Here is a 21,883-nt window from a genome sequence, read left to right on the forward strand (position 1 = left end):
ATACTCTGTAGTACTAGTACCACACTGAGAATACTCTGTAGTACTAATACCACTGAGAATACTCTGTAGTACTAGTACCACTGAGAATACTCTGTAGTACTAGTACCACACTGAGAATACTCTGTAGTACTAGTACCACTGAGAATACTCTGTAGTACTAGTACCACTGAGAATACTCTGTAGTACTAATACCACTGAGAATACGCTGTAGTACTAGTACCACACTGAGAATACTATGTAGTACTAGTACCACACTGAGAATACTCTGTAGTACTAGTACCAGAGAATACTCTGTAGTACTAGTACCACTGAGAATACTCTGTAGTACTAGTACCACACTGAGAATACTATGTAGTACTAGTACCACACTGAGAATACTCTGTAGTACTAGTACCACACTGGGAATACTCTGTAGTACTAGTACCACTGAGAATACTCTGTAGTACTAGTACCACTGAGAATACTCTGTAGTACTAATACCACTGAGAATACTCTGTAGTACTAATACCACTGAGAATACTCTGTAGTACTAGTACCACACTGAGAATACTCTGTAGTACTAGTACCACTGAGAATACTCTGTAGTACTAGTACCACTGAGAATACTCTGTAGTACTAATACCACTGAGAATACTCTGTAGTACTAATACCACTGAGAATACTCTGTAGTACTAGTACCACACTGAGAATACTATGTAGTACTAGTACCACTGAGAATACTCTGTAGTACTAATACCACTGAGAATGCTCTGTAGTACTAGTACCACTGAGAATACCTGTAGTACTAGTACCACACTGAGAATACTATGTAGTACTAGTACCACACTGAGAATACTCTGTAGTACTAATACCACTGAGAATACTCTGTAGTACTAGTACCACACTGAGAATACTCTGTAGTACTAGTACCACTGAGAATACTCTGTAGTACTAGTACCACTGAGAATACTCTGTAGTACTAGTACCACTGAGAATACTCTGTAGTACTAGTACCACACTGAGAATACTATGTAGTACTAGTACCACACTGAGAATACTCTGTAGTACTAGTACCACTGAGAATACTCTGTAGTACTAGTACCACACTGAGAATACTCTGTAGTACTAGTACCACTGAGAATACTCTGTAGTACTAGTACCACACTGAGAATACTCTGTAGTACTAGTACCACTGAGAATACTCTGTAGTACTAATACCACTGAGAATACTCTGTAGTACTAGTACCACTGAGAATACTCTATAGTACTAATACCACTGAGAATACTCTGTAGTACTAGTACCACTGAGAATACTCTGTAGTACTAGTACCACTGAATAAGTAACACAAAGAACACAAAGCTGCATTTAAAGTACTTTCAAAACATTTAATGACAATTATATTACGACATGAACGTGTTTCTATAAAAGCCTTCACACTCAGACGTAGTATTAATCATAGTATTGATCATAGTATTAATCATAGTATTGATCATAGTATTAATCATAGTATTGATCATAGCATTGTTCATCGTATTAATCATAGTATTAATCATAGCATTAATCATAGTATTGATCATAGCATTGATCATCATATTGATCATAGCATTGATCATAGCATTAATCATAGTATTGATCACCAGGATAGAGCCCGGCTCTAGCGCCATGAGGTGAAACTGTTTTTTACTCTGGAGGGGGAGGAGCCCAGTGGCCCCGCCCCCCGTGACGCGGATAGCCCCGCCCCCCCGTGACGTGGATGGCCCCTCTGCAGATCAGAGTGAACCAGTAGAGCTGCAGGGGCCACAGCAGGGAGGCCCCCAGGGTGCACTGCCACGGGGCCACCAGGGGGAGCCGGTACACGGGGACGGATGCGTACCTGAGGGGACAAGTACACAAGTACACAAGTACACACACGCCCTCAGAGTAATGCAGTAGAGGTACAACAAAGTACTAGAGTACACAGACTGAAGTACTACCTGCTGTAGATGAAGTACTAGAGTACACAGACTGAAGTACTACCTGCTGTAGATGAAGTACTAGAGTACACAGACTGAAGTACTACCTGCTGTAGATGAAGTACTAGAGTACACAGACTGAAGTACTACCTGCTGTAGATGAAGTACAGGTACGGGAAGAGGAGAACACGACAGAAGAAGAAGGTGAAGAGGAGGAGGAGACCGTTGAGCCTGTGGAGGAGAGTGTGCTGCTTCTGGAACTGAGGAGGAGGAGGACGAGGACGAGGATTTATTAGATATTATTATTATAATAATCTAATATATTAATGATATATAATATTGTATATTAATAATTAAAATTATAATAAATTAATACATTATGCTATATAAAATTATACATTATTAATAATAATTCACCTGAATCAAAACTTTAGACAAACAGACACAAGGAGTGCTGAGCTCAGCAAGAAATAACAACGCCTGGAAGAAATCTCCTCTACCCCTCCTCCACAGCTGGGGGGGGGGACAAAAACATAACATTAGTATGATTGTATTAGGATTAGCTAGGCATACCTAATAAACTGGACACTACGTGTCTATTTAATAACATTATTATGAATAATAATAATATAATATATATATAATAGTATTAATATAAATGTTAATACTAACGACAGTAAGGAGTATTAATAACAGGACCCACCAGCGAGGCCGGGCAGCAGAAGGCCACCATGAACACGTGGTGCAGCACCAGCAGCTTCTCCCGCCGCAGGAACCCGCCCACCGAGGCCACGCCCCCCTGGGCCTCGTGACCTTTGACCTGCAGCTTGTGCCAGTAGCACAGGAACATGGCGTAGATATCGAAGGCGAAGTACGGCGCGGCGAACAGGATGTATCTGTCGGTCAGCCAATGTCTGAGCAGGAAATAGAGCAGAGTTGGTTCTGCTGCCCCCTGTGGACTAAAGTGGTAGTGTTGGTTCTGTTGCCCCCTGTGGACTAAAGTGGTAGTGTTGGTTCTGTTGCCCCCTGTGGACTAAAGTGGTAGTGTTGGTTCTGCTGCCCCCTGTGGTCTAAAGTGGTAGTGTTGGTTCTGGTGCCCCCTGTGGACTAAAGTGGTAGTGTTGGTTCTGGTGCCCCCTGTGGACTAAAGTGGTAGTGTTGGTTCTGCTGCCCCCTGTGGACAAAAGTGGTAGTGTTGGTTCTGCTGCCCCCTGTGGACTAAAGTGGTAGTGTTGGTTCTGCTGCCCCCTGTGGACTAAAGTGGTAGTGTTGGTTCTGGTGCCCCCTGTGGACTAAAGTGGTAGTGTTGGTTCTGCTGCCCCCTGTGGACTAAAGTGGTAGTGTTGGTTCTGATGCCCCCTGTGGTCTAAAGTGGTCGTGTTGGTTCTGGTGCCCCCTGTGGTCTAAAGTGGTAGTGTTGGTTCTGGTGCCCCCTGTGGACTAAAGTGGTAGTGTTGGTTCTGGTGCCCCCTGTGGACTAAAGTGGTAGTGTTGGTTCTGCTGCCCCCCTGTGGTCTAAAGTGGTAGTGTTGGTTCTGCTGCCTTCTGTGGACTAAAGTGGTGGTGGTGGTTCTGCTGCCCCCCTGTGGTCTAAAGTGGTAGTGTTGGTTCTGCTGCCCCCTGTGGACTAAAGTGGTAGTGTTGGTTCTGGTGCCCCCTGTGGACTAAAGTGGTAGTGTTGGTTCTGGTGCCCCTGTGGACCAAAGTGGTAGTGTTGGTTCTGGCCCCTGTGGACCAAAGTGGTAGTGTTGGTTCTGGTGCCCCCTGTGGACTAAAGTGGTAGTGTTGGTTCTGGCCCCCTGTGGACTAAAGTGGTAGTGTTGGTTCTGGTGCCCCCTGTGGACTAAAGTGGTAGTGTTGGTTCTGGTGCCCCCTGTGGACTAAAGTGGTAGTGTTGGTTCTGCTGCCCCTGTGGACTAAAGTGGTAGTGTTGGTTCTGGCCCCTGTGGACTAAAGTGGTAGTGTTGGTTCTGGTGCCCCTGTGGACCAAAGTGGTAGTGTTGGTTCTGCTGCCCCTGTGGACCAAAGTGGTAGTGTTGGTTCTGGTGCCCCTGTGGACTAAAGTGGTAGTGTTGGTTCTGATGCCCCTGTGGACCAAAGTGGTAGTGTTGGTTCTGGTGCCCCTGTGGACCAAAGTGGTAGTGTTGGTTATGCTGCCCCTGTGGACTAAAGTGGTAGTGTTGGTTCTGGTGCCCCTGTGGACCAAAGTGGTAGTGTTGGTTCTGATGCCCCTGTGGACTAAAGTGGTAGTGTTGGTTCTGGTGCCCCTGTGGACCAAAGTGGTAGTGTTGGTTCTGGTGCCCCTGTGGACCAAAGTGGTAGTGTTGGTTCTGCTGCCCCTGTGGACCAAAGTGGTAGTGTTGGTTCTGCTGCCCCTGTGGACTAAAGTGGTAGTGTTGGTTCTGCTGCCCCTGTGGACCAACGTGGTAGTGTTGGTTCTGCTGCCCCTGTGGACCAAAGTGGTAGTGTTGGTTCTGCTGCCCCTGTGGACCAAAGTGGTAGTGTTGGTTCTGCTGCTCCCTGTGGACTAACGTGGTAGTGTTGGATCTGTCGGCTCTTGTGCACTAAAGTGGTAGTGTTGGTTCTGGTGCCCCTGTGGACCAAAGTGGTAGTGTTGGTTCTGATGCCCCTGTGGACTAAAGTGGTAGTGTTGGTTCTGTCGCCCCTGTGGACCAAAGTGGTAGTGTTGGTTCTGATGCCCCTGTGGACTAAAGTGGTAGTGTTGGTTCTGTCGCCCCCTGTGGACTAAAGTGGTAGTGTTGGTTCTGTCGCCGCCTGTGGACTAAAGTGGTAGTGTTGGTTCTGTCGCCCCCTGTGGACTAAAGTGGTAGTGTTGGTTCTGGTGCCCCCTGTGGTCTAAAGTGGTAGTGTTGGTTCTGCTGCCCCCTGTGGACTAAAGTGGTAGTGTTAGTTCTGATGCCCCCTGTGGACTAAAGTGGTAGTGTTGGTTCTGTCGCCCCCTGTGGACTAAAGTGGTAGTGTTGGTTCTGTCGCCGCCTGTGGACTAAAGTGGTAGTGTTGGTTCTGGTGCCCCCTGTGGACTAAAGTGGTAGTGGTGGTTCTGGCGCCCCCTGTGGACTAAAGTGGTAGTGTTGGTTCTGCTGTCCCCTGTGGACTAAAGTAGTAGTGTTGGTTCTGGTGCCCCCTGTGGACTAAAGTGGTAGTGTTGGTTCTGGCCCCCCTGTGGACTAAAGTGGTAGTGTTGGTTCTGGTGCCCCCTGTGGACTAAAGTGGTAGTGTTGGTTCTGCTGCCCCCTGTGGTCTAAAGTGGTAGTGTTGGTTCTGGCCCCCCTGTGGACTAAAGTGGTAGTGTTGGTTCTGCTGCCCCCTGTGGTCTAAAGCGGTAGTGTTGGTTCTGGCCCCCCTGTGGTCTAAAGTGGTAGTGTTGGTTCTGGTGCCCCCTGTGGACTAAAGCGGTAGTGTTGGTTCTGTCGCCACCTGTGGACTAAAGTGGTAGTGTTGGTTCTGTCGCCACCTGTGGACTAAAGTGGTAGTGTTGGTTCTGGTGCCCCCTGTGGTCTAAAGTGGTAGTGTTGGTTCTGGCGCCCCCTGTGGTCTAAAGTGGTAGTGTTGGTTCTGGTGCCCCCTGTGGTCTAAAGTGGTAGTGTTGGTTCTGGTGCCCCCTGTGGTCTAAAGTGGTAGTGTTGGTTCTGCTGCCCCCTGTGGACTAAAGTGGTAGTGTTGGTTCTGGTGCCCCCTGTGGACTAAAGTGGTAGTGTTGGTTCTGGTGCCCCTGTGGTCTAAAGTGGTAGTGTTGGTTCTGCTGCCCCCTGTGGACTAAAGTGGTAGTGTTGGTTCTGGTGCCCCTGTGGTCCAAAGTGGTAGTGTTGGTTCTGGTGCCCCCTGTGGTCTAAAGTGGTAGTGTTGGTTCTGGTGCCCCCTGTGGACTAAAGTGGTAGTGTTGGTTCTGGTGCCCCCTGTGGTCTAAAGTGGTAGTGTTGGTTCTGGTGCCCCCTGTGGACTAAAGTGGTAGTGTTGGTTCTGGTGCCCCCTGTTGACTAAAGTGGTAGTGTTGGTTCTGCTGCCCCCTGTGGACTAAAGTGGTAGTGGTGGTTCTGGTGCCCCCTGTGGACTAAAGTGGTAGTGTTGGTTCTGGTGTCCCCTGTGGTCTAAAGTGGTAGTGTTGGTTCTGATGCCCCCTGTGGTCTAAAGTGGTAGTGTTGGTTATGCTGCCCCCTGTGGTCTAAAGTGGTAGTGTTGGTTCTGGTGCCCCCTGTGGACTAAAGTGGTAGTGTTGGTTCTGCTGCCCCCTGTGGTCTAAAGTGGTAGTGTCTCTGTTTCCTAAAGTTACAGGTCGAGTTGTTTTTGTTTTATGATCCCAGAATGCATTGCTGCACAAGTCTGTGGCATCATTTGATAACCAAATGCAGCTGAGAGGAAGATCCACTTTGACTGGGAAATAAGACACACTCATACACACACACCTGTCCTCCATGACGTCTCTACAGGAAGAAGCGATCACTAGACCAGCTGAAGAGGCCAAGACGGCCTGAAGGGACGAGACGAGCCTGAGGAAGAACAGTCATCTTCATCATCATGCTCCTCCTCATCATGTTCATCATCCTCCTCCTAATTAATTTATATTTTATAAATATTCATTAAAACACTGACTTTAAATCAGGAATATGAACAACGTATTACAGAGGGTGTGTATGTATGTCTCTGTGTGTGTATGTCTGTTGGTCTGTGTGTGTATGTCTGTGTGTATGTCTGTGTGTGTCTCTGTGTGTATGTCTGTGTGTGTATGTCTCTGTGTGTGTCTGTGTGTATGTCTGTGTGTGTATGTGTGTGTACCTGGTGGACACCATGACTGCGTCGCCCTCGCTCCATCCCATAATATGTTTCAGACTCCGTTTGGATAAAAAGAAAAGTCCTGGAAAGAAGACGGAGCCGACAGCCATGAGGGTCAACATGGTGAGAGAGAGAGAGAGAGAGAGAGAGAGAGAGAGAGAGGGAGGAAGAGGGAGGGAGAGAGAGGAAGGGAGGGAGGGTGAGGAAGAGGGAGGGAGGGAGGGTGAGGAACGCTCAGTATTTCAGGTACATTCACTAGTTATTTGTATAAATATAATTAAAGTTGAGCGGTATATTTATTTAAATAACTTTATTTATTAAATAGATAAGTTTCTTTTCATCACCGATATAATTATTAATTTGAAAGTTTATATTTTATTCCGTTGAATAATTTCTATTAAAATAAAAATCCAAAAATCTAAAATCAGATCCGTATTTAAATCTAATTTAAATATTTCACCGACTCCTCAGCCGAATAAAGAGCCGTGATGTGATCCAGTGTCCGTTTATTCATCATCATCCACTTCTAAACATTGTTTAAGAAATTCAAGTATTTGTTGGGAACAAAAAGTCAAAAAACGAACAAAAACTTTTTAGTTTGTTGCTAAACGACAAAAAACTTCAGATTTAGAATAAAAACATCAAGTTTCTTTTCATAGAAGAAAAACAAGTCTAGACATGATCGACCCGTTTGTCAACAGCTGATCCCAGACCAGCAAGGTCACCTCAGTCAACTAGAGGTCATCTAAAGGTCACACAGAGGGCATCTAAGTCACCTAGAGATCATCTAAAGGTCACCTAGAGATCATCTAAAGGTCACCTAGCGGTCATCTAAAGGTCACCTAGAGGTAATGTGAAGGTCATCACAGTCACCTAGAGGTCATCTTAGTCACCTAGAGGTCATCTAAAGGTCCCAGAGTTCACCTAAAGGTAAACTAGGTGATCTAAAGGTCCCAGAGGTTACCTCAGTCATCTAAGGGTGACCTAGAGGTCATAGTGGTCACCTAGAGGTCACCAGTTTAAACACTGCTCCTCACCTGAAGGATTTCTACTCAACAGAAAGTCAAAAGGAGAAGTTTGATTCATTGTTCCCTAAAATTTCAAAAAGTGAACTTTATATATTTAGTTAATAATTTATTATTTAAGAGAAACTTTGAAAGTTAAATGAATCTTCAGTTTTGGTTTCAACTGAAGATTCATTTAACTTATTGTTTTTATCTAGAATAAAAAAATAAAAAATTTAGTATTGAGTTTGGCTCTTCACGTTTATATAAATAAATATATAAATATATATATATTTATATAAATGTATACATATAAATATATTTCCAGTAGCATATTGATCTTCCGGTTGGTTAAAGACGAGAAGATCAAAGTTTTACTTTGAAATCCTCTGAACTTTATTTTGTTAAATAAGAGAGATGAACATTAATGAGAATTAAGACTTTAACTTTAGTCCTTTGTGTGTTTTAGGGAACAATCACCAAAGAGTTTCCTCAGCACCACAAACAACCACTTCCTAAAGAAGAACTACCACGAGACCACATCCAACCAGACCCCCAGGGGGACTCAGGCCCCCCCAGGAGGACTCAGGCCCCCCCAGGGGGACTCAGGCACCCCCAAGACTCATAGACCCCCCCCCCCAGGAGGCCTAGGGGACCCATCCGGATCCATAACCTTCTTCATGTGGCTCAGTACAGTTCGGGGTCCATACAGGACGGAGCACCTGAGCCAGAAACTACAACAGGAAGTCCTAAAAACACCAAACTAAAGGAGAGGCAGCAGCATGGACCAACCGTTCTTCAGAGCTGGTGGGCGGGGCCAAGGGGGCAGGGTCAGAAGAATCTGGAGGAATGGTGTTTAGGGGGGGGGGGGGGGGCAGGCATCACTTCTTCTTTCTCTCCGGAGGAAACTAAAAACAAACAAACTCTTCAACAAACACTCAATAAATTAAGAAACAATAACAAAATTAAAACCGCCGTCACTTCCCGTTTGTCCGTCTGGGAGGCGGGAAAATAAAACACGTTGAAATGGGATCAGAACGTTATCTTAAGAACTCGTTAGTACAGATGGAGCCGGGGCACCTGGGTAATTATTTAGAGACACTATTTACAAAAAAGACTCAAAACAGGAACGATGGCCGTCTGGATTAAAGTAGGAACGCACGAGAAAAAAACAAGTCCAGAACATTTTGGGATTTTTTTCGAAGTAGAAAACAATATTTAAATTAAAATTGTTAATAGAAAATGTCTGAAAATTTTAAATTAAAATTGACAAAAATATAAATTCCTGAAAATTTGAATTTCTGAAAAATAAAAATTTCTGAATTTTTTTAATTTGTTGGAAAAATTTAAATTTAAAAACAAAAAAAATTTGACTTGCCAAATAAATGTGTACTAGAAAAAACCCTCAAAAGAACGAGAAGAATGATTCTTCAGGTCGATGTTTGTAAACGTGTCAAGGCTTCGTTGTGATCCGGTCTCAACCCTCAAAAGGCCGAATACGCCTGTCAGGAATTTCAAAATAAAAGGTTTGGTTCAAAGATGTGGATGACCTCCTGTTCCTCTTCGGGGGGATGTGTTCAAATGCAGCTGAAATAAGAGATCCCCGTGGCGTTTCCCGTTTAAATTAAACGGCTGGAATGACAATTAAATAAAATCAACCGAGCAACAATCCTAAAACAATTAAAAGCATTATTATTATTTAACGTCTCACATCGAGGACCGACTTCCTTTCTCTCCGCAGCATTTGACTTCATGTTGTTTATTCAGCAGTGGGAACAAAACGCCGATCAGCTGTTTGGGTCCTTTAGAAAAGAAAAGCGGTCGAACTAAACGAGAAGGAGCTCGGGGGTCGAGGAGAAGGAGGAGCTCGGGAGTCGAGGAGGAGCTCGGGGGTCGAGGAGAAGGAGGAGCTCAGGGGTCGAGGAGGAGCTCGGGGGTCGAGGAGAAGGAGGAGCTCGGGGGTCGAGGAGGAGCTCGGGGGTCGAGGAGAAGGAGGAGCTCGGGGGTCGAGGAGGAGCTCGGGGGTCGAGGAGAAGGAGGAGCTCGGGGGTCGAGGAGGAGCTCGGGGGTTGAGGAGAAGGAGGAGCTCGGGCGGCTTTCATCTCGCCAGGTGAACCAAAATAAATAAAAATGACCCAAACTCTTCGGTATTACTCCTCCTCATGAGGAAGAGGAGGAGCGTTCATCTCTCCTCCTTCCTGGACACCTTGGAGGAATGCCATGCAGTGGACCTGAGGACACAAGAAGACACCGTGAGAGGGCGTGTAGACCCTGGTGGTCGGGAAGAGAACTGCAGTCTGAATGAACCCATATATATAAAAAACAATTATAAATACAAAAACATGTAATTAGATATAATATATTAAACTATTTGATATATAACATAATATAATATATAATTAGATATAATATAAATATATATATATATATTTACACAAAATTAAATATAACATAATACAAAAATATATAATTAGATATAATAAATAAAAAGAAATGTATAGAAAATTATAATATATATAACATAATATCCATAAATATACAGATAACATATTTAATTATATGAATATATATATAAAGAAATATATACATGTTATATATAACATAAATAAATAAAATATGAACACAAAAATATATACTATATAACATATGCTATACAGGACTGTCTCAGAAAATTAGAATATTGTGATGAAGTTCTTTATTTTCTGTAATGCAATTCAAAAAACAAAAATGTCATGCATTCTGGATTCATTACAAATCAACTGAAATATTGCAAGCCTTTTATTCTTTTAATATTGCTGATTATGGTTTACAGCTTAAGAAAACTCAAATATCCTATCTCTAAATATTAGAATATCATGAAAAAGTATACTAGTAGGGTATTAAACAAATCACTTGAATTGTCTAATTAACTCGAAACACCTGCAAGGGTTTCCTGAGCCTTGACAAACACTCAGCTGTTATAAATCTTTTTTTTTACTTGGTCTGAGGAAATATTAAAATTTTATGAGATAGGATTTTAGAGTTTTCTTAAGCTGTAAGCCATAATCAGCAATAGTAAAAGAATAAAAGGCTTGCAATATTTCAGTTGATTTGTAATGAATCCAGAATGCATGACATTTTTGTTTTTTTAATTGCATTACAGAAAATAAAGAACTTTATCACAATATTCTAATTTTCTGAGACAGTCCTGTATATAACATAATATAACTACATACTCCACAGCGTGACAAGCTTTTCTTGCGGTACGACCGAACAAACGACCGTGAAACAAAAGAAGTGTAAAAAACTCAAGCGAGTAAAACCAGGAGAATGAAATGGACGATGCTCCCGTTACCTGATGAAGGTCTTGAACGCAGCGCTCTGGGGGTTGATGCACAGCGGCACCCGCTTGCCCTGCTGGTGCTCCGTGATGAAGCGGTGGATCAGCTCTGCAGACGGGACACCAGGTCAGACCAGGACACGGGACTCCCCTGCAGCAGGAAGTGACTACCCTGCAGCAGGAAGCGACTCCCGTGCAGCAGGAAGCGACTCCCCTGCAGCAGGAAGTGACTCACCTTTGCCCTGCCACACCGACAGCAGGCTGTTCTCGTAGCTGTGGCTGAACGGGACCTCGGCCACCGGCTCAAAGTCGCGGGTGTAGACGCGGCCGCTGGGCACCGAGTAGCAGCACTGGCACATGCAGGTGTGGTAGCGCAGCCGGCCCTCGTCCAGGTACGGGTGGGACAGGGCGTCGCTGCCGGAGATACGCTTCGCCTATCAGGGAAACACTCGCTGTTGTTGTGGTTGTTGTTGTTTAGACACAACATCAACAATGTGCGGCGCCTGAACTCACCGGGTCAAAGACCAGCATCCGGCAGAGCAGGTGCACGGCCTCGTGCGTGGCGCCGTCGGACAGCATGTAGAGCACGGACAGCGACGGCTGAGACACGAGACACATCAAGGCTTTAGTGAGACGCTCACTCCACATCATTATCCTCAGAGTTCTCATCTCTCCCACGGGCCATGAACGCGTCATGAGTGACGACCGCTTCAGAAAGAACGGAGCTTTAAACTGATTGTTTATCTAAGTGCTCCTCAGTGGACCCATGTGGACTTAGTGGCCCCCGTACCGGTTTGTGGGGCCCCCTCAGGATGTGGGCTCTGGCCCCCTCGCAGGCCGACGAGAGGGCCGACAGGGGGGGGGTCCCCAGCAGGTCTGTGATCAGGTCCAGCTGGGGACAGGAAGTGAGATAAAGACGGTTATTTATACTCTTTATATCTCCTAAACTTCAACATGATGGGATCAATTATTATATCAGTGCGTTTCATCTATGATTTATTATTTAGCGACATCAATTTTCCATAGATTTTTTTTAAAACACAATTAAAAAAAAAAAATTATAAAAAGAAATAAATACATTAAAATAGATGAGATTTTTTTTATTAATTACAAAAAAAGTAATATTTTAAATAATGAATTATACTTTCAAAGTATTATTATTGGAAGTATTATTTAAATTACTTTTTATGCATTTAATTTTTAAAAATCTCAAATCTATTTTAATGTATTTTTTCCTAATTACATTTTTTTTCAGCCAGATGCAAATGACAAATCAATAAAAACTCAATCTCTTATTCCGTATCATTTTAATCGAGTGTTTATAAATAAAACACACTAGAACAAAGTAGAACTTTGTTTTAAGCCCCTCCCCTCCACGGATGGGGGCGTGGCCTCACCTGCTGAATGGGGCTCTGCGCCTGGAACAGGATGCGCCTCCCCAGCAGCTCAGCGAAGATGCAGCCGACCGACCAGACGTCGATGGCCGAGCCGTAGTGCCGGCAGCCCATCAGAACCTCCGGCGCCCGGTAGTACTGGGTCACCACCTCCTGGGTCATGTGACGCGTCGGGTCGGGCTCCTCCACACGCGCCAAGCCAAAGTCACAGATCTGGTAAGAAGAGTCACATGACTTCCTGAACCCGGGAGAGTGTTCCCTCGGGTAGAACCGGGAGAGGGTTCCCTCGGGTAGAACCGGGAGAGGGTTCCCTCGGGTAGAACCGGGAGAGGGTTCCCTCGGGTAGAACCGGGAGAGGGTTCCCTCAGGTAGAACCAGGAGAGGGTTCCCTCAGGTAGAACCAGGAGAGGGTTCCCTCAGGTAGAACCAGGAGAGGGTTCCCTCAGGTAGAACCAGGAGAGGGTTCCCTCAGGTAGAACCAGGAGAGGGTTCCTCAGGTAGAACCAGGAGAGGGTTCCCTCAGGTAGAACCAGGAGAGGGTTCCCTCAGGTAGAACCAGGAGAGGGTTCCCTCAGGTAGAACCAGGAGAGGGTTCCCTTAGGTAGAACCAGGAGAGGGTTCCCTCAGGTAGAACCCAGCTCACCTTCAGCAGACAGTTGCTGTTGACCAGCAGGTTGCCAGGTTTGATGTCTCGGTGCAGGATCCCAGCAGAGTGAAGATACTTCAGGCCTGAAGACATCAAATAATGTGACAATATGGACCTCATACAGTTTATATATATGTATATATTAGGGCTGTGAAACGAGAAAAAAATTTAATCAGGTTAATCACAGGTTTCTGTGGATTAATCATGATTAATCACATATATACATTTATACACAGGGGTGCACATAACTTGCTAACCAGTGCGCGCGCCGGCATCGGAGCTCTGCCCGAGCCGAGAGAAGAGTTGTTGACGGGGGGGGGGGGGCGGGGTTGCAAGTGACTTTTTCCGTCCCGATGTGCGCGCACACGCCGGCATCCGAGCTCTGCGGCGCGCGAGACGGAGCTCTGAGTCGTGTTAACGCGACACAAGAGACAGAATGACACGCTGCTGGAGAGACGACCAACAACAGACGGACTGGAAGCTCATTCTGCGCATGCGTTAAATGCGGTAAAAAAATTTAACTAATTAATCCTGTAATTTAATTAACTGAGTTACCGCGTTATTTTTCACAGCACTAGTATATATATATATTAGGGCTGTCAATCGATTAAAAAAAAGTAACTAATTAATCGCACATTTTGAAAATCATTAATCGCGATTAAAAGTTTTTTTTTCTTCTAAAGACTAAATCTTCTAAATAAACGACTCATCCCTTCAGACAGCGTGTATTTCAGACACTTGTTTAATTGTATTCTTTTTTAAAGACTAAACTTCACACAGAGCTGTGTTTTCAAAGAGGCTCCTACCTACAAAGTGCCAGCGAGGTATTTAATATCGTGGATGATAAATTGTTTCTTCAGTGAAACATCAGATTAGTAAACAAGGTGTATTAGAGACCCCATTGGTCCTGTCATCTTTAACATTAAACAACAGCAGAACCAGTGGCCTTGATAAACTGACAATATGTCACGTTAACCCTCTGGAGGCTGGGCTCATTTACTCCATTTTACAAAAACATGTAAATTCACCTTTTAAAGTCTTTTGCATGTGACACATCCCAGTGCTTCCCCACCATTCTATCAGGGTGAGGCCCCGCCCCCCTGTCATGTTCTCTATCGCGCCAGATTACATCAGAAGTAATGTACGGTTCTTTCCTTAGAGACGTCTTTGTTCTTTATTAAACTAAACGTCTGTTGTTGGTCGTCTCTCCAGCAGAAGTAATGTACGGTTCTTTCCTTAGAGACGTCTTTGTTCTTTATTAAACTAAACGTCTGTTGTTGGTCGTCTCTCCAGCAGAAGTAATGTACGGTTCTTTCCTTAGAGACGTCTTTGTTCTTTATTAAACTAAACGTCTGTTGTTGGTCGTCTCTCCAGCAGAAGTAATGTACGGTTCTTTCCTTAGAGACGTCTTTGTTCTTTATTAAACTAAACGCCTGTTGCTGGGCGCTCTCCAGCAGAAGTAATGTACGGTTCTTTCCTTCAAGACGTCTTTGTTCTTTATTAAACTAAACGTCTGTTGTTGGTCGTCTCTCCAGCAGAAGTAATGTACGATTCTTTCCTTAGAGACGTCTTTGTTCTTTATTAAACTAACCATCTGTTGTTGGTCGTCTCTACATCAGAAGTAATGTACGGTTCTTTCCTTAGAGACGTCTTTGTTCCTTATTAAACTAAACGTCTGTTGTTGGTCGTCTCTCCAGCAGAAGTAATGTACGGTTCTTTCCTTCAAGACGTCTTTGTTCTTTATTAAACTAAACGTCTGTTGTTGGTCGTCTCTCCAGCAGAAGTAATGTACGGTTCTTTCCTTAGAGACGTCTTTGTTCTTTATTAAACTAACCATCTGTTGTTGGTCGTCTCTACATCAGAAGTAATGTACGGTTCTTTCCTTAGAGACGTCTTTGTTCTTTATTAAACTAAACGTCTGTTGTTTGTCGTCTCTCCAGCAGAAGTAATGTACGGTTCTTTCCTTAGAGACGTCTTTGTTCTTTATTAAACTAAACGTCTGTTGTTGGTCGTCTCTCCAGCAGAAGTAATGTACGGTTCTTTCCTTAGAGACGTCTTTGTTCCTTATTAAACTAAACGTCTGTTGTTGGTCGTCTCTACATCAGAAGTAATGTACGGTTCTTTCCTTCAAGACGTCTTTGTTCTTTATTAAACTAAACGTCTGTTGTTGGTCGTCTCCAGCAGAAGTAATGTACGGTTCTTTCCTTAGAGATGTCTTTGTTCTTTATTAAACTAAACGTCTGTTGTTGGTCGTCTCTACATCAGAAGTAATGTACGGTTCTTTCCTTCAAGACGTCTTTGTTCTTTATTAAACTAAACGTCTGTTGTTGGTCGTCTCTCCAGCAGAAGTAATGTACGGTTCTTTCCTTAGAGATGTCTTTGTTCTTTATTAAACTAAACGTCTGTTGTTGGTCGCCTCCATCAGAAGTAATGTACGGTTCTTTCCTTCAAGACGCCTTTGTTCTTTATTAAACTAAACGCCTGTTGTTGGTCGACTCTCCAGCAGAAGTAATGTACGGTTCTTTCCTTAGAGACGTCTTTGTTCTTTATTAAACTAAACGTCTGTTGTTGGTCGTCTCTGCAGCAGAAGTAATGTACGGTTCTTTCCTTAGAGACGTCTTTGTTCTTTATTAAACTAAACGTCTGTTGTTGGTCGCCTCCAGCAGAAGTAATGTATGGTTCTTTCCTTAGAGACGTCTTTGTTCTTGTATTAAACTAAACGTCTGTTGTTGGTCGTCTCTCCAGCAGAAGTAATGTATGGTTCTTTCCTTAGAGACGTCTTTGTTCTTTATTAAACTAAACGTCTGTTGTTGGTCGTCTCTCCAGCAGAAGTAATGTACGGTTCTTTCCTTAGAGACGTCTTTGTTCTTTATTAAACTAACCATCTGTTGTTGGTCGTCTCTACAGCAGCATGTCATTCTGTCTCTAGTGTCGGTCACTCTTCTCGGCTCTCCGTCTCGCCGCAGAGCTCCATGCCGGCGTGTCTGCGTGCGCATCGAGCGGAGCAACAACAACGACAAAGTCCCCTGCACCTTCCGCCCCGCGTCACCGACACGTCGCCCTCTGCTTCTCTGTGAATATGGAGGAGCAGACGGGAGGAAGGAGGCGGACTGCCGCGGTTTGACACTCAGGGGAGTGCAACAACTTCAACGACACCGGAAGTAAACAAAGTTGCGTTAAAATATTTTAGTGCGTTAATCGCGGCCAAATTAATCGCATAGATTAACGCGTTAACGCTGACAGCCCTAATATATATATATATATAAATAAATAAATAGTGGTGGCCTCACCTCGGAGGATCTGGTAGAGGAAGACCTTGATGTGGTCGGTGGTGAGCGGCTGAGGAGACACGATCACCTTGTGGAGGTCACTCTGCATCAGCTCCGTGATCACGTAGCTGCAGCGCGGTTAAGGGAAATGAAACTACACAAGGACGGCGCTCCGCCCACACGATGACGGACTCCGCCCACACGATGACGGAGCTCCGCCCACACGAGGTTCATATGTGACTATGAAAGGATGCATCTCCTCGAAGCAGTCAATCTGTGGAGGCTGCAGGATGTCCAGCGCCGACAGAACCTGAGGGACAGTAACAACAGTCAGTCTCTCTTTGGTCCCGTGGACCACAAACGCCTCGTGCCCCCCCCTCCCATCCTTACGTTGTCGTGTTTGAAGAAGCACAGCATCCGCAGCTCTCTGAAGACCCTCTTACAGGAGACCAGGTTCTGGAAGACGTTGGGCATCTTCTTCAAAGCCACTTTGCGACCGTCTCGTGGATCCGTGACGGACCTGAACCAGAACCAGAATCCGTCAGACTGTCTCGAGGCATCGATACCAGACATTTGCTGGTTCCTTCTTTCACACGATAAGTAACTGAATGTTTGCTCAGGCCATCGATTGATGACGTAATCAATAAGTCGAGGAAACAAACGGAGCTCTTCTGTTTCATTGGCCGATGAAACACAGATTCACCGATTAAATAAACTCAAAGGTTTCAAACTAAATAAGTATAATGAGTGTTCATGCCGAAGTCTCCGCAGAACACGTAAGATGCCTTCAGGGGCGATTGTAACTGTCTGAACCCTCCTGAACAGCGTGATGGAGGTTGATGTTTCTTTACCAGACGACGCCGAAGGCTCCGTATCCGATGGGCCGGTCGGGCTCCATCTCGGCCGGACTCGGCACCTCGCTGGCCGGGTTGCTGTAGGGCTGAGGCACCGCGGCCCCTCCGCCGGTGCTGCCCCCCATGGCCGCGGGGTGGCGGGGTGTCCCGGCTGGGGCGTTGGGTCCAGTGAGGCACGGGGTGGCGCTGAGGCCCGTGGAGGGAGCGCCGCAGGAGGAGTTCACACAGAAATACTTGTGGCCCAGCTCGGGGCCCGGGAACAGGTCTCCACAGGCGGTCTGCCGGCCCGCGCCGTGGAAGGCCATCCCTCCGCTCGCCGGAGCCCAGAAGCAGCGCCGCTCGGCCGGCTAGGCGGCGAGGAAACACAGCGCCGCGCTCGGCATGACCCCGTTGACTCCTGAGGAACAAAGGCACTCGGTCTGTTCTTCCTGCGAGAACTCGAAAACTTAAAATAAAAAGAGCCGAGAGCTCAGACACAGAATCAATATATTTATTTAATTATGTTAAATGATAAACTGAATATTTGGGATTGTTACTTAGGCGAACCTGTGATGGCGAGTTAATTGATTGTCAACTTAAGTAGATACCAACAAATAATATGATTGATTGATAACACATTGAAGTATTGATCACAGAAACGTCAGAATAGAAACACGATGACGGTGTGCTCGTTATCATCTTATTTATTTTTTTAAAGGTAAAAACTGCTAATAATGATGGAAATAATGACTCAGAATTAATTATAAGAATACAAAAATGATGTGCAGCAAAAGGTGATTTAATAAAATAAATGGATAAGATTAGATAATCCTTTATTAGTCCCATAGAGGGGAAATGTATTAAGAGCAAGACTATTGATTATTCTGTGAAATATAAAATAATAGTAAATATATATATGAATACACACATACGATAAAAGACTTAATCTCACATTAATACAATTTATTTAAAAAATATTCTTACCTGGGGGATTAGTAAAGCTGCTTCGTTAGTTTATCTTAGCAGGATCCCAGCTAAACGAAGTTATTACCCCAAAATATTAACAATAAATAAATAAAAAACCTTGGAAAGCGAAGCTGCAGATTAATCCTCGCGAACAACCGCAGGTAAACAAACGTTGTTGGTTTCTCTGAATGTTTTAAATGACGGATAAATAGAATAAACCCAGCTAGCTGCGGTGCTAACCAGCTGCTGGTGCTAACGGGTTGACTAGCTTCACTCACTAGTTTAACCAGCTGGTTAACGGTGACCTACATATTTCAAACACAACATGTATCATTATATTTTGATTCCTAAACGAACAAACAGAATTCCGGTTAAATTAAAGAAAACAAGGGGCGGAAAAGTGATCTTAAAAAAAGGCCGTAAAACCAGGGAGTTGGCTGCGGGGCTAGCGGCGCTGCTTCCCGGCTACAGGACCCGCGAGCCGCCGGCTAGCTTCGGGCTGCTAGCTAGCCGGCCATCGCGGCGGGAATCCGGCGAACGAGCGGCACGCGGAGACGTTAGCCTCGGTGACCGGAGGAAGGAGGCTCATCCGGGGGAAGGAGACGCGTCCGGGCGGCCTGCTGCAGGTCCGGGTCCGTTTTAAAGCCTCTTCGGTCGGGTTCACGGCGGCTAGCTGGCTAGCGGGTCCGGGAGGAGGAGCTGGAGGAGCCGGTGGGGGAGGGGCTGTAAACACTGTGGAGGTACAAGTACCTCTACTGAAGTACAAGTACCTCTACTGAAGTACAAGTACCTCATTACTACACTGGAGTACAAGTACCTCATTTAGATTGTTGTTAGTTTTTTAATACAGTAGTAACGAGGCGCATCAAGTACAATCAATATGCACAAAGTACACAAAGTACACAAAGCAACTTCTTCAGGAAATACAAATCAGCATCCAGAGACAGCGAGGACCATGAGACCACATGAAGACCATATGGAGACCACATGAAGACCATATGGAGACCACATGAAGACCACGAGACCATATGGAGACCACATGAAGACCATGAGACCATATGGAGACCACATGAAGACCACAAGACCATATGGAGACCACATGAAGACCACGAGACCATATGGAGACCACAAGACCATATGGAGACCACATGAGGACCATATGGAGACCACATGAAGACCACGAGACCATATGGAGACCACATGAAGACCACAAGACCATATGGAGACCACATGAAGACCATGAGACCATATGGAGACCACATGAAGACCACAAGACCATATGGAGACCACATGAAGACCACGAGACCATATGGAGACCACAAGACCATATGGAGACCACATGAGGACCATATGGAGACCACATGAAGACCACGAGACCACATGAAGACCACGAGACCATATGGAGACCACATGAAGACCACAAGACCATATGGAGACCACATGAGGACCATTTGGAGACCACATGAAGACCACAAGACCATATGGAGACCACATGAAGAACATGAGACCACATGGAGACCATATGGAGACCACAAGACCATATGAAGACCATGAGACCATATGGACACCACATGAAGACCACAAGACCATATGGAGACCACATGAAGACCATATGGAGACCACATGAAGACCAAGAGACCATATGGAGACCACATGGAGACCATAAGACCATATGGAGACCACATGAAGACCATGAGACCATATGGAGACCACATGAAGACCACAAGATCATATGGAGACCACATGAAGACCATATGGAGACTACATGAAGACCACGAGACCATATGGAGACCATATGGAGACCACATGAAGACCATAAGACCACATGAAGAGCACATCAAGACCATATGAACCTATGGAGACCAGATGAGGACCATATGAAGACCATATGCAGGGGTGCACATAACTTTTTCAGTGAGTTACTCAGGTGAGTACCGGGAGATGGTGTTTGGTACTCACTCCATATGTAGCGTCAGCTTTTGTGACATCCACCTACGGGGGGGGGGGGGGGGGTGTAGAGATGATCAATATCAGATCGGTCAAGTAGGCTAAGGCGCGAAGTAACACAAGTGGCATTACGCATTGTTGATTATTTTCGCCCATGCGTACCTGCGTACCAGTTATGTGCACCCCTGACCATATGTACCTATGAGGACCATATGAACCTATGAAGACCATATGAAGACCATATGGACCTATGAAGACCATGTGAAGACCATATGAACCTATGACGACCATATGAAGACCATATGGACCTATGAAGACCATATAACCTATGAAGACCATGTGAAGACCATATGAACCTATGAAGACCATGTGAAGACCATATGGACCTATGAAGACCATGTTGACCTATGAAGACCATATGGACCTATGAAGACCATGTGAAGACCATATGAACCTATGAAGACCATATGAACCTATGAAGACCATATGAAGACCATATGGACCTATGAAGACCATGTGAAGACCATATGGACCTATGAAGACCATGTGAAGACCATATGGACCTATGAAGACCATGTGAAGACCAGATGAACCTATGAAGACCATGTGAAGACCATATGAACCTATGAAGACCATATGAACCTATGAAGACCATATGAAGACCATATGGACCTATGAAGACCATGTGAAGACTATATGGACCTATGAAGACCATGTGAAGACCATATGGACCTATGAAGACCATATGGACCTATGAGGACCATATGAAGACCATGTGAAGACCATATGGACCTATGAGGACCAGATGAACCTAGGAAGACCATATGAAGAAGGGGGGGGGGGGTACACAAACGGCTGTCAGTTTTCCTCCCCCAGCAATATAAAAGTCTCTGTACATGGGGGGGGGGGGGGGGGGGTCTCGGTTCCCTCTGGATAACCTTTATAAACACGACACCGTGGAATATAAATGATCTAAAAACACTTTACAAAATCATGACGTTTAAAAACCACAAGGTGACGAGGACCCGCTGGACCACGAGACCACGAGACCATAGGACCACTGGACCACTAGACCACTAGACCATAGGACCACTGGACCACTGGACCACTAGGACCACTAGACCATAGGACCACTGGACCACTAGACCATAGGACCACTGGACCACAGGACCACTGGACCACTGGACCACTAGACCATAGGACCACTGGACCACTAGAGTCTAGACCATTGGACTCAAACACACGGAGCTCTCTGAGGTTTCCTCGTTGTCTCTTCCCCTTCTCCGGCTCCTCGGATCCAGTTTGCACCCTGTGTGTCTGTGTGTGTCTGTGTGTGTCTGTCTGTGTGTGTGTGTGTGTGTCTGTCTGTGTGTGTGTGTCTGTCTGTGTCTGTCTGTGTGTGTGTGTGTGTGTGTGTGTGTGTCTGTGTCTGTGTGTGTGTCTGTGTGTCTGTCTGTGTCTGTGTGTGTCTGTGTGTGTGTCTGTCTGTGTGTGTGTGTGTCTGTGTGTGTGTGTGTCTGTGTGTGTCTGTGTGTGTGTCTGTGTGTGTGTGTCTGTGTGTGTCTGTCTGTGTCTGTGTGTGTCTGTGTGTGTCTGTGTGTCTGTCTGTGTGTGTGTGTCTGTGTCTGTCTGTGTCTGTGTGTGTCTGTCTGTGTGTCTGTGTGTCTGTCTGTGTCTGTCTGTGTCTGTCTGTGTGTCTGTGTGTGTGTGTCTGTGTGTCTGTGTGTCTGTGTGTGTCTGTCTGTGTCTGTGTGTGTCTGTCTGTGTCTGTCTGTGTCTGTG

The 21,883-nt window shown here is 45.3% G+C and overlaps 3 protein-coding genes across 8 annotated transcripts; all 3 read right to left on the bottom strand.

Moving 5' to 3' along the window:
• Nucleotides 1-1,351: 1,351 nt before the first annotated feature.
• LOC130188665 (ceramide synthase-like) lies at nt 1,352-9,673 on the bottom strand. Of its 2 annotated transcripts, XM_056407085.1 has the most exons (7): nt 8,520-9,673; nt 6,727-6,805; nt 6,357-6,440; nt 2,636-2,846; nt 2,350-2,445; nt 2,083-2,192; nt 1,352-1,853 (listed from the first exon to the last, which is right to left on the bottom strand). In XM_056407085.1, the coding sequence occupies exons 2-7, from the start codon at nt 6,765-6,767 to the stop codon at nt 1,661-1,663; spliced, it is 735 nt and encodes a 244-aa protein (XP_056263060.1). In that variant the 5' UTR covers nt 6,768-6,805; nt 8,520-9,673; the 3' UTR covers nt 1,352-1,660. The 2 variants fall into 2 exon arrangements, with proteins under 2 accessions (XP_056263060.1, XP_056263059.1); XM_056407084.1 differs by lacking the exon at nt 8,520-9,673 and having other exon boundaries at nt 6,727-7,125.
• Nucleotides 7,213-18,889, bottom strand: nlk1 (nemo-like kinase, type 1). 2 transcript variants are annotated; one of them, XR_008830634.1, is made up of 13 exons: nt 18,173-18,889; nt 17,207-17,606; nt 16,746-16,875; nt 16,610-16,665; nt 16,377-16,483; nt 13,084-13,169; nt 12,444-12,653; nt 11,837-11,938; nt 11,560-11,646; nt 11,282-11,480; nt 11,062-11,155; nt 9,439-9,958; nt 7,213-8,635 (listed from the first exon to the last, which is right to left on the bottom strand). XR_008830634.1 is itself a non-coding variant. In XM_056407074.1 (12 exons), the coding sequence occupies exons 2-12, from the start codon at nt 17,512-17,514 to the stop codon at nt 9,910-9,912; spliced, it is 1,428 nt and encodes a 475-aa protein (XP_056263049.1). In that variant the 5' UTR covers nt 17,515-17,606; nt 18,173-18,889; the 3' UTR covers nt 7,213-9,909. The 2 variants fall into 2 exon arrangements, 1 of the variants encoding a protein (XP_056263049.1); XM_056407074.1 differs by having other exon boundaries at nt 7,213-9,958.
• Nucleotides 18,890-18,981: 92 nt separating this feature from the next.
• Nucleotides 18,982-21,471, bottom strand: LOC130188663 (uncharacterized). Of its 4 annotated transcripts, none has more exons than XM_056407079.1 (2): nt 21,211-21,471; nt 18,982-21,177 (listed from the first exon to the last, which is right to left on the bottom strand). In XM_056407079.1, the coding sequence occupies exon 2, from the start codon at nt 19,999-20,001 to the stop codon at nt 19,030-19,032; it is 972 nt and encodes a 323-aa protein (XP_056263054.1). In that variant the 5' UTR covers nt 20,002-21,177; nt 21,211-21,471; the 3' UTR covers nt 18,982-19,029. The 4 variants fall into 4 exon arrangements, with proteins under 4 accessions (XP_056263054.1, XP_056263057.1, XP_056263056.1 ...); XM_056407082.1 differs by having other exon boundaries at nt 18,982-20,487; nt 20,575-21,471; XM_056407081.1 differs by having other exon boundaries at nt 18,982-20,487; nt 20,526-21,471.
• Nucleotides 21,472-21,883: the final 412 nt, after the last annotated feature.

This window comes from Pseudoliparis swirei, chromosome 23 (assembly GCF_029220125.1).
Source record: "Pseudoliparis swirei isolate HS2019 ecotype Mariana Trench chromosome 23, NWPU_hadal_v1, whole genome shotgun sequence".
NCBI lineage: Eukaryota > Metazoa > Chordata > Actinopteri > Perciformes > Liparidae > Pseudoliparis > Pseudoliparis swirei.

Bases quoted from the DNA above. Each gene is read 5' to 3' on its own strand.
- LOC130188665 (XM_056407084.1), bottom strand. From the start codon at position 6,845: ATGTTGACCCTCATGGCTGTCGGCTCCGTCTTCTTTCCAGGACTTTTC. The intron at 2,847-6,356 runs GTGTGTGTGTAT...TTTCCTGCTCAG, and splicing joins AGAGACGTCATGGAGGACAG to ACATTGGCTGACCGACAGAT. The intron at 2,446-2,635 runs GTGGGTCCTGTT...CCCCCCCCCCAG, and splicing joins TCTGCTGCCCGGCCTCGCTG to CTGTGGAGGAGGGGTAGAGG.
- LOC130188663 (XM_056407079.1), bottom strand. From the start codon at position 20,001: ATGGTCTTGATGTGCTCTTCATGTGGTCTTATGGTCTTCATGTGGTCT.
- nlk1 (XM_056407074.1), bottom strand. From the start codon at position 17,514: ATGGCCTTCCACGGCGCGGGCCGGCAGACCGCCTGTGGAGACCTGTTC. The intron at 16,666-16,745 runs GTAAGGATGGGA...ACTGTCCCTCAG, and splicing joins GCTTCTTCAAACACGACAAC to GTTCTGTCGGCGCTGGACAT. The intron at 16,484-16,609 runs GCATCCTTTCAT...ACCGCGCTGCAG, and splicing joins ATTGACTGCTTCGAGGAGAT to CTACGTGATCACGGAGCTGA.